At 43.7% G+C, this 14,394-nt stretch overlaps 1 protein-coding gene across 3 annotated transcripts in view; it reads right to left on the reverse strand.

Annotated features, from left to right (window-relative positions):
* GRIA3 (glutamate ionotropic receptor AMPA type subunit 3) overlaps positions 1-14,394 on the reverse strand; it is a 282,865-nt gene that overhangs the window by 17,818 nt on the left and 250,653 nt on the right. For 2 of the 3 annotated variants that reach the window (XM_040628382.1, XM_040628376.1), the window contains exon 14: positions 10,630-11,042. In XM_040628382.1, the coding sequence (XP_040484316.1) occupies positions 10,782-11,042 (261 nt within the window). In that variant the 3' untranslated portion in view covers positions 10,630-10,781. Of the gene's footprint in view, positions 1-10,629; positions 11,043-14,394 lie in introns of those variants that run through there. The other variant, XM_040628391.1, reaches the window with a different exon arrangement.

The following is a 14,394-nucleotide window of genomic DNA, read 5'->3' on the forward strand; positions in this document are numbered from 1 at the left end:
ATAACTTGCACAGGACTGTGTGCTTTTCAAGTGCAGGGACCATGGCTTACATATTATTCTCTCAACAAATGCTGGTTGAACTCTCTTTTAGAGTTTTGCTTTTCAGCCTGGTATTTCACAAAATTATCACACTTCCTCTTATTGCTCAAATTGAACGATCACCCTAGGAAGGTAGATTTATGGTCTCTACTTTGTAAGTAAAGAAACCGAGGCACAGATCGGTTAGGCAACCTGCTCACGCCTGCACAGCAAACGAGGGGGCAGGCCAGAGGGCAAATGCTTATCTCTTCAACCCTGTACCGTGCGTTCTCCAATGGAACACACGGAAGCGTGGCAGTCCTCCTTATTTTTGTTCTTGTGCTTGGATGTTCATAATGAAGTTTGTCTTCAGGGACCACCGTACTGCAAATAACTATCACCCTAGCAAGGGCACGCTGGCAGCTGGGGCCTTCCACTGCGCAGCGGCAGCGTGTCCCCAGGGGAAGGCTTCAGAGCAATTACTGCAGGCCCTTGCCTGGTGCCTCAGAGAATTGTAAGTCAGAAATATTTATTGTACTCACCTCGGTAGAGAACAGAAAGAATTAAACAAACTAGGTCAGATTCCTGTCATGGAAATTAGTCAGGCGTTCTCCCCTCTGCCAGGCTTGGGAGGGCTCTGAGTACAGCCCTCCCAAGACAAGGGCAAGGGCCCAGAGGCCCAGAGGCCTAGGCAGAGAGCAGGAGAGCTATGTGAGGTAATTTCAGGGGGTCTGGGAGTGTGTCCGGTCTGAGAATATTTTCCTCCCGGGGACCTGAAATTCCATCCTGAGAATCGCACACCTTTAAGTTTGAGCAACAGTCCTTGTTAAAATACAAAGCTTCTTGGGGGAATGGGAGATGGGCCAGAGTAACTATTTACAAATCCCAACTCTCTGTTCCATTCTGTTTCAAAACTGTTCAGAGAGGAAGAGGGTAAAGCTCCCCCTAAGAAGAGATCCGTCCGCTGCACCCGAAGTCATAGAAACGCGCGTGGACTGGTGAGCGGATGGCAAGGGTTAAGGGCCGAGGTGAATTAGCCTCATTTGAAAGCGTGGGAAACTTTCCTGAGTGTAGGGAAAAGTCCTGGAGTGGCATCGATTTTTTTTTTTTAAATAGCGGTAGTAACGTAATTCATAATTCATAATGCTTTGAAAATGAGTTCTACTTTGGGGGGGAAAAAAAAACCCTGATACAGATTTTTGCTTATCTTGGCCATCCACACCTGGCAGGACCTCAGCTACAAAGGACGGTGCTCACGAATCCAAGGTATCCAGCCCTGGGTGGCGGGTGTCCAGGTTTCCAGCTCATTCCTGGCATGTGCCAGCCAGGTCAGTGTTATCTTAGTGATGGCTAGCGTTACACAGGGAAACAGTTTCAGGATAAGAAGACCGTTTTCTTTACTGTGAAAGTAGAAACTGTTTACTTTAAAAAAAAAAAAAGCCCAAACTAAAATTTTTTATATATTTCAAAAGAAGAGTCAAATTTGTTTTTCAATTTTGAATTCAGGAAATACCCCAAAATAGGTAGTCTGGAGCCATGAACAAAGAACAGAGAAGTGTGGGGAGAGGCTGCGAGGGTGCCGAGTTTCCCCAGAGTGGGAAAGAAGACAAAATGGCCTAGTGAATTAATGACCACATTGATTCCTCCCAATGGTGATCCTGGAAGGGTTGATATAAAAATCTGTACTGTGGCCATGTCTCTGAGCCTGAAAAACACAGGATCCCGGGGGCAGTATGATTTATCTGCCCAAGAGACTATGGGATAGATTCTGCTCTGAATGGCTTCACTCTCCTTTCTGCGCAGGGACACCTAAAGAGCAAATGCCTGTTTAATTAATGACGCCAGAAGATCTTCAGTAGCACCCTTAGGAGGGGTGGATACAGGTGTAAATGCGTGGGTTACCGAGAAAGACGAGGAGATCACGGGGAAGGAGAAGAAATAGACGAGGAAGCGTGATGTATTTGCATGGTTAGTGAGGAAGCTGCTCTGACGGCAGCTCTGGATGGTGACAATGCAAGCTGGTCACAGTCACAGCCTAAGCTGGCAGCCTGTCCCTCACCCCACACCTCGTCTAAACCGCACTCCAACTTACTGACACTTGCTTCTTGGTATCTAGTGATTTTTTTTTCTTTTGAATGACTTTTTAGAATTGTCTTCAGCCCAGTGGAGGGAGGCCAGACAACCTCTCTTTCACTGGTTTTTTTACTGAAGATATTTCAGGTTTTCATGGGCACGAGTCCCCTTTCCCAATTGCTCACTTGCTTCCCTAGCTTTTTCTGAAAACCTCCTAGCGTCACTCAGGAAGTCACAGGCATGTGCAGACAGGTGGCTAGAGACATCTCTGTCCAGGTAGGTCTTGATTTATTAAGTTGAAGCCAATGCATGACCAAGCAAGAGAAGATTCTTTGCTAGATAAAAGGATTTACTCTAAGGTCCTTTGTATTCTTTTCTGTCGGTTACCGTGGGATAGGTGACCTCTCCACACACTAGCTCTTGGAGTTCATGGCAGTTCAACTTATGCCCAAGGCTACACTAGAATCTGGAGCGCTTAAAGAAAAAATCTCTCTCCAATTCTTTTCACAGGGCTTTCTGGGGGCAGGATTCTAGGAGAATGAGGGTTTAGGTCATTTCAATCCTTCTACCCTTGGATCAGCCTGAGCTTTCTCCGCAACCTGGGAGCATGTCCATACGATTGCTGGCATTGCTGGGCTCTGGCCACCCGGGCAACTCTCAGTCCCCAGGGGCAGCCACAGTGATTTGCAGAGTTACGCAGAGCTTAGCTGCTAGAAGCTCCCTCTGAGTGAGAATTTATATCTACGTGGTTCACAAATGTAGCTCAAACCTATTTAACTCCTTGGTAATGAGATCATAATTTCATGCAAGTTCAAAGAGCCAATGCAATAATGCATGTATATAACATGAGGAGTTGAAAGCCGTGAGTCATTTTACTAAGGGCCTAACAGTGCTAGTGACTGAAACCTGTCGATGAGCACCTATGCTGGAGAAGCAGCTCCAGAAGTCACTTGTGGATATGTGAGTAAAGCCAGCGCATTTCCAGATGAGAATCTCTCAAATTCCAAGTGAGAGACCCCTTGAGTCCCCATGGTGTGAATTTCACTGATGGACTTCTGCCAAACTGGGCCTTTGTCCAACCTCTCCCTTTAGAACAGGAATCCAAAACCATTACTGGTTGTGGACTATCTCACACAACCCAATTTTCTGGGAGGACTTCTTAACTCCGTTTGTCCCTGGCAGAGAGAAGGGGGTCAGGGCAGACTAAGCATCTGGAGAAGCCAGTTTTGGTTAAAACGTGGCCACAGATACTTCCCCGAGTCATAGTTGATGCACTTGAAAACTCCATTTTAAGATCCATTAAAAACTCAAACTATCAAATTTGGTTGAGCTTTATTACATAGAAACGTGTTTCCTTTAGTTCATCCCACTGGCACCAAGAAAGAAAAGCCTAGATGGAGAAGACAGACAGAAACTGATCTCACTTTAGATCAGAAACTCACATGACGTGTGTTTCTGAAGATGGCGAGTTCATGCCCCTGACTCTAGGCAAAATGTTCACTGACAGTTTAATCTGATGGGTGCCAGCATCTTCTTTTCTCCCCAGTAGCCCTCTCTTGAGCACGACCCATAGAAAAATAACCAGTCTTAGCTTACACTCCATTAGATTGCAACAAATGGGGTCCGTCTATCAGATCTGCAAGCTGACTACTGGTTGCCAGGCCAGGGCACGTGCCACCGTCTCCTAGCACGCCTTCCAGCATCCACTTACCGCCCTTTCCAGCAGTGAGGCTACATAGGACACACCAGCAGAGACAGTCTCTCTCTCTCTCACTCTCTCTCTCACTCTCTCTTTCAAATGTAAAGTATGCTATTGCCTTCGTTTTGTATTTTGAGAAATATTGCTTCAAGGCCAGATGAAATTAAGCTTTATGGTGAATTTAGTGCTTGGAACACACTTTTGCCAGCTGTGACCAATGGGGATTTGCCTCACGTGCCAAGGGCCAAATGCTGTACCGCTCTCTAGAAAGTCAAAAGAGAATGGATTTCAATTGTTCTCCATAAATTTGCCCCCACCCTTCTCCACCAACTTCAACTCCCACCCTCATTGCATGTATTTCAATCATTTCAAATCTTTCATGTCTCTTTTCCATGGCTGTCTTGCCTTTCGGAGAGTGTGGTTCTGTAACCTTCTCTCCAAAAGAAAGGAAACCAAATGATTTGGTCTTAGTGGGGCAGAAAGGGTATAGACACACACCGTTCCGCTCTGCCTCTGCAGCGTGTCTCTCCTCTTGGCAATTGTATACCAGCGTTCTTACCTGCAGGCTTTGCACTCCTGCTGCTCTTTCTGTAGCTCTGGTGTTGAACATTTAGTCATTATTTGTCAATGAGAAACACATTCAAGTTATCAGGATAACACCAAAGGCAAATCATCATGTCTTAATCATAGAAAGCATGTTAAGGCCACACAGTCAATTTCCACACACAAAAAAAAATTGCTAGAATGGATTAATTAAAACAATTTTTTTTCTGGATTACAATTTTTTTCCGGTGGTAGAATTTATTCTTTAACACCATCTGGCAAAAATCAATGGTTTTGGCAGTCACTGGACTGGTTCAGTTCTCAAGGCAAAAAGGTCCCTTGCTTGAAGCAGCCACTTGAGAGAAAGTGAGGGTTTGCTCTTGGGAAGAAGACCTGAGTAAAGTTCAAGTAGCAAATTTAGTCACCACCAGGAAAGAGAACTGTCAGGTTCTTCATACTTCCAGGAGGCAGCATCAGCACAGAGACATGCAAACCAACGAAGAGCATAATATACTCACCCTACTCCTTGATCCCAAACCAGTCTCGATGATTCACAGGAACTTCTTCTAAGACCCAGGAAGTGCCATCGATCTGTAATGATTCTTGCCTACACACATAACAGTGTCAATAAAGAGTCATTGGGATCCATCTTAACCCTGGGCATCCAAAATGTCTACCTTTAGGGATGGCTTCTGCCAATAAAAGGTCCATCTTGTTGCAGGTAAAAGGCAGATAGATGCAGATTCACATCCGTGACCCAAGGCCCAAGAATGTCAAAGAATTCTGGGTGTGGAAGAGAAGTGGTTAAGAGACGGTGGCATAGGAGAGGAGGATTGTAGACATACACGGAAGAAGAAATACACACAAAACTGAGGATCTCATTTATACATATGGGAAACATGGTATCACCTCATTCATCTAAGGACCACCAAACAGGAAGCTGAGGGCATTTGGAAGTGGGCTGTTCTAAAGTATAACTTTTTACTGTCTTTGAATACGAGACTTGCTAAGCAAATGCAGGAGATGGAAAACAGGATTGCTAGTGATAGGAAGGAAGGACGCGTTTGAATTTCTTAAGAGAACAAACTCTTTTTAGGTCCTCTGAAAGCACCCACATGAAAAGAAGCACAACTAATTTTAATTGCAAGCCACTTTTTGAATTTAGGAAAACAGGTTCCCTTAATGTTTTCCTAGCATCACAGTGGTTATTCTAGTCCCTATATAGTTTTGAAGACAACAAAGCTGCATTTCTCTATCGAGATTCCATAAATCGTAAAGATCACTCAACCATTTATTTACTTAATCAAAGTTTAACTGCATATCTCCCATCGTCATCCCTTACTTCCCGCTATGCCTTGCAAGGTAAGGCACTGGTCGTACAACTCTCCTTCCAGTCAAGGGGTTCAGGATGGGTCCACTGAAACATTCTGTTCCAGTGTTCCCCCAGAGCACACATAGCGTGCTGATTTTCAGCTTGAAAAATATGGACCCTGGATGTCTAAATCCCTGGATAGAACTAAAGCCGAGACAATTGTAGGGAGAGGTGGGGGATGGTTTATAAAGCCTTGTCCCCCCAGACACACAAAGCTTGTTTCATAGAGCAGACCCCCTCTAGGAAGGTACAGCTACCCAGGAAAGCTAAGCTCTGTCCTTTCCCCAAGATTAAGGGAGTGAAGCAGGGTGAGCGAGGGCAGGTCAGAAGAATTTGAAAGTTTGAGGTGACATGCAGCTGTGGAGGGAGGCTGATGTGCTTATGTGGTAATTCAGCAGCTAAATCCCCGTTCTGCTGTGATTTATAGAGACAGACTCACACTGGCTGTGCCACAAACCCCCGGTGATCGGGGTTTATAGCTGAAACAACCTACTGGCTCTTAATTACTGCATTTACGCACACATCGTAATAACGCACTAACACAAAAGAGTGATTTGCAGGTTAAAAATTCCCAAACCACAGCTCTAATTTTCACGATCCTTGCCTGTACATTTACAGTCATCAAGGAAGGATCAGGTCTGATTTGTTTGGGTCCTATTAGCCCAGGTTCAGGAAATGGCTAAAACTGAGCAGTATTTCAGTTCTAGCCCGTAGGCCTGGTTCAGGGGCCACATTAGTGGCTGACCTTGTCTTAATTCCTTGCATTCTGAAAATGAGATAAAATCAGTGACATGAAGGAATATAAATATCTGTTGCATTAGTTTAAGCACGCACACATGTAAAACAGCCTGAAAAATTGCTGGTTCCTTCCGCAGAAGGGTAACTTTTTGAGAACAGGCTGAAACTGCACGATGTCTCATGCCAGGGTGGAAAAGTCAACAATTTAACATAATTGCCCACTTATCATTATTTTAAGGTTGCAGGAGAGAAACAGAGAGATAAGTATTGTAGGTTTTTCTCCCTCTCCTGGTTTCAGAGATAATAGGTGTGGAAGTGTTTTTGAAAAAGTAAAAGCACTCATAAATGTCAAGCTTTGTGATTATTGTCATTTTTAGTAATCAGCACTAAGGGCTGAAATGGCTTAAATATGCCATTTGCCTGGTAACCAAGGTAGTTGAGAACGAACCCGGTTTTTATGGAAATCTCTCACATGCAATCAGATTTGCATTGCTCATCGGCTGGGTCTGCAATATTATCCCAAGAGGTGACCCTGAAAGTCAGCAGAGATCTGCGACAGCATTAGCTGTGTGACCTTTTCAAAGTCACCACCATCTCTGGGTCTCACTCTCCGTGCAATGATGGTATATTCAGCAGTCAATTGTCATGATAACTGGGGACGGGCTACAGAGAAGAAATGTAATTCTCAAGCCACTTTACTAACACAGTCAAACGTCGCTGGTTTGGGACTAACATAGGGGAAGGACCGTCTGAATGAGAAAGTCCTGAATTACAAAACAGGTTTGAGGAATGACAGCTTTATTACTTTAGGTCTGTTTTGTAATTCAAACTCCCTATAATACTTTGCCATAGTGGAGGTCCTTGTGAGAACTACTTTAGCAGAGAGATTTGTAATGAATATGATTATATCTAACGAATGCTTGCAACGTTTGAGAAAAAATTTGTTCTCTTAAGGAAAAAATTCAACTGACAATCTAAACTCTTCATTTGCTTAACAAACCTCTCTCGCTCGGCCCCTTTCCTGATGCTCTATGGGTAGACCGTCGACTGGGCCCTGGCGGGTTTGTCACAGATTGTAAATCTGAGGGCTCCAGATTAATGGGGCTTCGCTGCCTTTTCTACCTTCTTCTCCACTGATTTGCTTTTGGCGTCACCACCAAATAGTGGTAAAGCAGATTCAAGTTCATCTCTTGCCCCTTCTCTTGCTCACTCTCAGAAAACAGCAGGTAGAAGGAGGGAGAGCACACAGGCAAGCTCCTTGGTAATCCGGAAATGGAAAAACCATCGTTGGCGAGGTGGCACTCATCCTACTATTATCCACAGCTGAGAAAGGGGGTGACTTATTTCAAAAGGCTGGCTGGAGGAATGGCCAAAACAAGTGATTTGAGAGATGCCTGGCAGGTAGCACTAGTGTCAAAGAAGCTGGAAACATTTAGGCTCTACTGAACTGTTTTTCCTACTTGCATATCGAAAATCAGATAATCAGGAAAGCGTGGGCTGGCAATAAGGTTACTTGATAACTTTGCAGCAGTATCAGCTGAGGAAAAACAGAAAAGCTTGATTGCTGGCTGTAATTAGCAAAGAGCTGGTCTAAAGTTCAGGATACCAAAACATCTGGGTGAAAAGTAAACATTCGGCCCACTACATGCAGATTGGTTTTTGGTTTATGTAACAGCAAACATCTGGTTATTTGAAAACTTCTGGGCACTTGGCATCATGTGGATGTTTTGGAATCATCTTGACACAGTCCATGGCTCCTTTGTAACCATGCTGAGTGTGAATGATGAAGTCATGAGAGCAGTGTATCCAATCCAGCTCAATTTTCATTCTGCAACTCACTTGAATGAGAAAATTAGGTTCTCCGTGGCCTGCTAAGAACATGAGAAAAAGACCAGGAAGAAGGTGCCAAATGCTCTAGGCATCAGGTTAGCCACTGCAAAACTCAACTGAGCCGAAAGCTTGGCTAAGCTGTCAATGTCATCAGTTCACACTGGTGGGAAAGGAAGTTACTGCTTTCTGACACATAGTAAAACCTTGATTAATTGGAATCCATAAGGGATGAATGGAATTTTCAATAAGAGTACTCATTTTGTTTCATTCTTGGCTAACAACATGTTTTGTTTTGTTTTGTTTTCTCAAAATGCTTGTATCCACTTTCTCGCCTCCGGGAAGCAGCCTCTAATGTTTGAGGGTCAATCCAGATGGAGAGAAGATATGGGAGACAAAGCTGAATGTGACCTAACCACAGGTCATCTCTTGGCAAGTGATTTAAAAAAAATAAATTCCTTGCAGAATTCTTCTTTTTTGGTACTATTGCTGCTTTCTCATCAATGTGGAGTACTGAGGAGGGGCAATTCGGTTAGTTGGGGTACTGGTTAGGTGAGTTCTGGTTAATCAAGGTTTTACAATAAAAGACCTCGCCAATGCCTGGTAAGATTATGTGCTGAAGAAAGTTGTATTTGAATTTATCTCTTTGAAAGTGCTCTGTATCAGTGTTTCCAAACCCATATTATACTGCAGACTGGCCAACTAACTTTTCCATCAGGATCCTGAGGAATGGAGAGAGAAAGAGAAGAGCAGAGGTGTAACCATTGTCTCTGAAGGAGAAAAGGGTTGGCTTGCCTGTCTCTTGGCCTTTGTATGGGAAACACTGTTCTTCACCTTAAGATGCCCATGGTATCTTGGTTGTACAAGAGTTGATCTTATCACGCTTCAATATAATTCGCATGCCCTTTGGGTCATGGAGGATTCTGTTTTCAGGTCCTCTCTTGTACTTACCCAACATGTCCTTCCATTACTTGGTATCATGGCTTCTGAGCTTGCCCCTATTTCTTATTGCTTGGATGAAGGCTATTCGTTTTGTTCTTTCTAGCCCCGAAGAGCATTGTGGAGCCAAAGGAATGCCAAGTAAGATGGATTTTCTCGTGAAGGCAGCCTGGATAACAATTAGACCTACCTGAACCAAGAACATGGCTAAGGAGAAGCCAAATCAGGGATTTATACACATGGAGTATCACAGTTAGGCGACGCGCTTGTTTAAATATACAAAATGTCTTTGCCAAGTCTGTATATGAGGTGGCCTATTGAAGAAAGACCCCATTTAACTTGAAACCGAGCTTGATCTTTGGCTTTCAAGTTAAGTGGGGCCAGCTTAAACAGGCCATCACATAGCAAGAACACCATCTCATCACTCACACACGTAACTGAAGATGCCAACTGTAATCAACCAACCAACCAACCTCTGTGAGCAACCGTCATGCCTTAGGGGAAAAAAACCCGCTGTAACCTGACTTTTCAGTAGATAGATTTGATTTCTCACACCACTCGTGTGAGGCAGGCGGGGACAGTCCTAAGGCAAGCCTGGGGCTCTTGAAAGCCTAGGCCATTGAAACCCACACCGTGGCCTTCATAAGGCAACCAGTCTGGCGTGTGAGGGGAAGGAAGGGGTGTGGAGGGGGAGCCTCTGTCTGGGAGTTTAAGAAGGGACCCAAGTTAGATCAAAAATGCGGGCAGTGCCCTGGAGTCTTTCTGGTTCCCAAAGCTGCCAGGCAGGGGAATAACCTGGTCATTCCACCTTATGTGTGAGTCTTGTGCTCTCTCCTCAATAATAAGATAACAGTCTTGCCGATTACTCGTCACTAAGGGTACCCGGTTGTGGTGACATTGAGGCTGACCTTGGAGTCACCGCCCCCGCTGCCGCACTCTCCTTTGTCGTACCACCATTTGTTTTTCAATTTGTCCAAGAGGCCTTGCTCATTCAGTTTTAATACTGCCAGGTTAACAGCATTTCTTGAAACGATAAAACATAACTTGTAAGAAAATGCACAAATGCTTAGGAAATCGTTAACGTATAAAAAGGAGCACAAGAGGACAAATTGGCTAAATTTCACAGAACGTGGAGCTATAAAAATGTCTGTACAGCAAATACAGGGTTAAATATTGGAAGGTGGCATGGAGGATAACATTTGCTCAAAACTGAAGTGTGCGGGATGGGGAAATTGTCTTTGAGAAAAAAAGTAACAAGAACACCACATCCATGCAATTAACATTCATCACATATGGCACCATAACTTGGCTTTTACCATTTAAATCGAAAAAGCCGTTGAACTGTAAAATTAAAACAGCAACAAACAGTCAGAGAGGACAACACAGAGAGAGAACATTAAAAAAAAATGGATGCATTAAATCGGTGAAACCATAATTTACCGTCTTATTTAACTCCATGGAATAGTGTAGGTTTTAAACTTTAAAAAGTTACCTCAAAATCCACAAGAAAGAAAATGACAACAAAATGCATCAGGGTAGGTGGAATACTATAACAACACGGATATTGTTATATTATTCCACCCACCTTAATGCTGAGCCTTTAGGGGTTGCCACACCATAGCCTTTGGAATCCAGATTTCCACCAACTTTCATGGTGTCACACGGTTTTCTCTGCTCAATGTACTCATTCATGGTTGACTCCAGCAGGAAGGCGAACTTTCCCTTGGACTTCCGCACTCGGGCCACTCCGTCTGCTGTTGTTTTGGTAAACACAGATGGCTCTGCTGATTTCATGTAAGACCACATTTTCTCGTAGACAGCAATTTTGGACCTCTGCAACAGAGAGGAGAGCTCTTAGAGCTGCCAGATATTAACACCGGAAGCGGCATTGGCGCTGTGGTTCTCTGAACGTGCTTGGTTACCGCCCACAGGAAGACAAGCGGGCCACGCTGTGACCCAGTCGCGACGTGCATACATATGTAAGCGTGGTTCCAAAATCGGTTTCTCAAAACCACACTTGGCTTTGCGATGTGTGATGCTCTCTGAGATTTGCCACCCTGTTCTAATTCACTGCAACACACACACACACAGACACACACACACACACACACACCCCAGTCAGGACCCACTGAATTGATTTCATGGCTGCGCTAATGGGTTTGCAATCAACTTGAAAAACACTTTCTTGGTTCAATCTTCCTCTCCATTCAGAAATCTCCCCTACGATATCCTGCTCTGTCATTACCCTTTACCAACCCGAAAAAAACCTCCATTGGAGGGAAGCCTACAACCATTTTAGCGAGCCCACTCCGCAAAGGGCATCAAATATTGTAAGAAAGTACTTTCTTATTCTGAGCTGAAATTTGTTTCTCGGTAGCTAGCAACCCTCAGCACTATCTGCTAGAGCTATGCAAAGCAATCCTGTCCCTGCTTCTGTATGACGGCCCTCCAAATGTTGCAAGGCTGTTCTCATACCCCTTCTTCATCTCTTCATCGGGTCAAACTCCACTGATGTCTAAAAGTATTTCCAGAACGCTCACAATTTTGGTCGATCTCCCATAGGATTCTATGTCTCTCTTCAATTAGATCGCCTAGAGATAGACATGGTACCCCAGATATCCGACAAAGACAGAATGGAAAGACACACGGTTTGCTTCTTGTCATTGGAGCATTATTTTCCAGCACAACACTGCCCGAGTTTGCATTAATGTATTTAGCTTGTCATCCATCCTCTCAACAAATATTTCCTGAGCACTTGCTACATCTAAAGCTCTCTACTGGGGGTGCGAAGAATGTAATGGAGAGTGAATAGGGTCCCTCTCTCTACTAGGTTGGAGGCCAAACCCAAACTGTTAGTTCTTTTTGCCAAGCCAAGTTTCCCTCATCTTTACCGTTTCGGATTTTGAATTTAACGCCATTAAATTTCATCTCAGTTCAGGTGGTCCTTAGAACATGTACTAAATGCTTATAGCTCTATGTTAGGCATTCTGGAGCCTGTAAAGGGAGTGTGATCTCAATGACCCCAGGACTTCCAATTGAGTTGGGAGTTAGGTCCTTAGGAATGAAAACCCTACAGAAAAACTCTAAAGCACTATTTGACCAGAGGTGAGGTAGCATGGTAGAAACTAGAAACCTATCCCATGATGTTAAGTGTCCTTTTATGGGCTTTCCTGGCCCAGACCTCAGCTTTTTTGATTGTTAATTTAGTTGCTCTTCTCTGGATTTTGGCCAGCTACATTCTTGAGGCCTGCTTAAATAATTCCAGAGGGCCGGAGCTCCCAGAGCTATCGCCATGGAAGGTGTTTATGGCAATGAGACCCCCCCCCACTGAGGCCCTCACTGAGCCACTGATACTGTTCACTGAAATTGGAAATATGGTTTCCACATTTGGTTTGCAAAAAAAAAAAACAAAACAGAAAAAAAAAAAAAGCCAATATGGCTGAAGCCGAATGAGCAAAAGGGAGAATGGTAGGAAAGGAATTTAGAAGGATAATCAGAGGTCAGATCTTGTAGGGCCCTGTAGGTCATGGTAAAAAGTTTGGATTTATTCTGATTGGAAAATATTGAAGGATTTTGAGAAGGGGTATGATAAGATCCAATTTAAAGTTTTAAAACATTACTCCAGCTGCTGTATGGAGAATCCACTCTAAGGTGGGCCAGAATGGAAGCAAGAGGACTGGTTAGGGGGCTATTCTAGTAGTCCAGGGGAGAGATGGTGGTGGCTTCAACTAGGTTGGGAGCAATGGAGGTAGAAAGAAGAGGTTGAATTCAAGGGACATTTTGGGGAGACAGCACACAAGCTTTGCCAATGGACATCTCCACCTGATGGTCCTATAGACACTTTGAGATTAAATATTTCCAAACCAAACTTACTATCTTTCTTATAAAGCCTGGTTCTCCTAAATTCTATCAGTAAACCACCTAACATTCAAGCTAGAAAGTTTGGTTTGGGCTCCTTCCTCAGCCTCTCATGATGCCATGTTTATTGTGAGATAGAAATGTAGGATCTGTCCTTTTGTCTTCTTTCCATCCTCATTACCATTGCCCTGGAGCAGACTCCCATCATTTTTTGGTCTGGACTACATTGCTTCCTAATTGTTCTCCCGGCTTCATCTCTCTCTTCAATTTATCCCCCAGCGATCCTTCCAAAATGTAAATCTGATCATTCTTTAGAATCTCCCGATAGTTCCCTGAAACCCACGGGACAAAATGCAGACTCTCATGTATGATATTCAAGAGGCTTCATGACCTTGAGCTACACTCTCCGATGATCTAGTCATGTCGGGCTCCTCACTGTTCACTGAAACAGGCCACACAACTTCATGTTTTGTGCCTTTGGTTATGCTTTTGCTTCTGCCTGAATTATCCCTATTCATCTTACAAGGTCCAAAGCAAATATCATGTCTTCTATGAAGTTTATCCTGACTCTCTCCTGGTCCCACAGAAGTGCTTTCTTGGGTGTTCCGAAAGCACTTTTGCTCATACCTTTGTTACAGAGCTTACTGGAACGCATTTTGGCGAGTTGGCTATGTGACTGTCTTACTCACATTACTGGGTGTTCTTGAGGACAAAGTCCGTGCCTGATTCGGTTTGGCAGCCCTCTTGGCAGCCAGCACAATGCACATAGTAGGCATTCAACATATATTTGCTTAATAACTGAAGCTTAGCTTGATCAGAGTGACATCTAGATTGTTGGTCAAAGGTATCGGAAGGTTGGTGAAAAATGGCTACCAGCGCTAGTTTTAGAGCCCTGTCGAATTCTAGAGCTGAAGTGACTCTCGAGATCATTGGGTTCAATTTCCACCTGAACCAGTCAGGATATATGCTTTGTAATCCATTTTGCTTTGTTTTTGCTTTTGCCACTTGGTCTGCCTTTGTTGTCCACACCAGTAACTCTCCCCTAATAATCAGGTCTTCTAAGATTGAAACCTCACCCATCGACATTTATGCTCATTCCATGTCACATTAGTCTCATCTGACACATAAAACAATTTCTAAACATCACAATGAAATGCATTCTCAATGACTGAATCTTATCTTGGTAGGAATTTCCTAGTCAGTGGCTCAAAGAATTTTTTTCCAGAGAATTTTTAAAAATAGTAAATAATTCATATGCATTGAGAGATATAATAAACAATGTAAGAACACCTTGTACCTGCCACAAAACTCAACAAAACGTTATGAG

The sequence above is a fragment of the Ursus maritimus genome (assembly GCF_017311325.1).
Source record: "Ursus maritimus isolate PB19 chromosome X unlocalized genomic scaffold, ASM1731132v1 scaffold_X1, whole genome shotgun sequence".
In the NCBI taxonomy this organism is placed as follows: domain Eukaryota; kingdom Metazoa; phylum Chordata; class Mammalia; order Carnivora; family Ursidae; genus Ursus; species Ursus maritimus.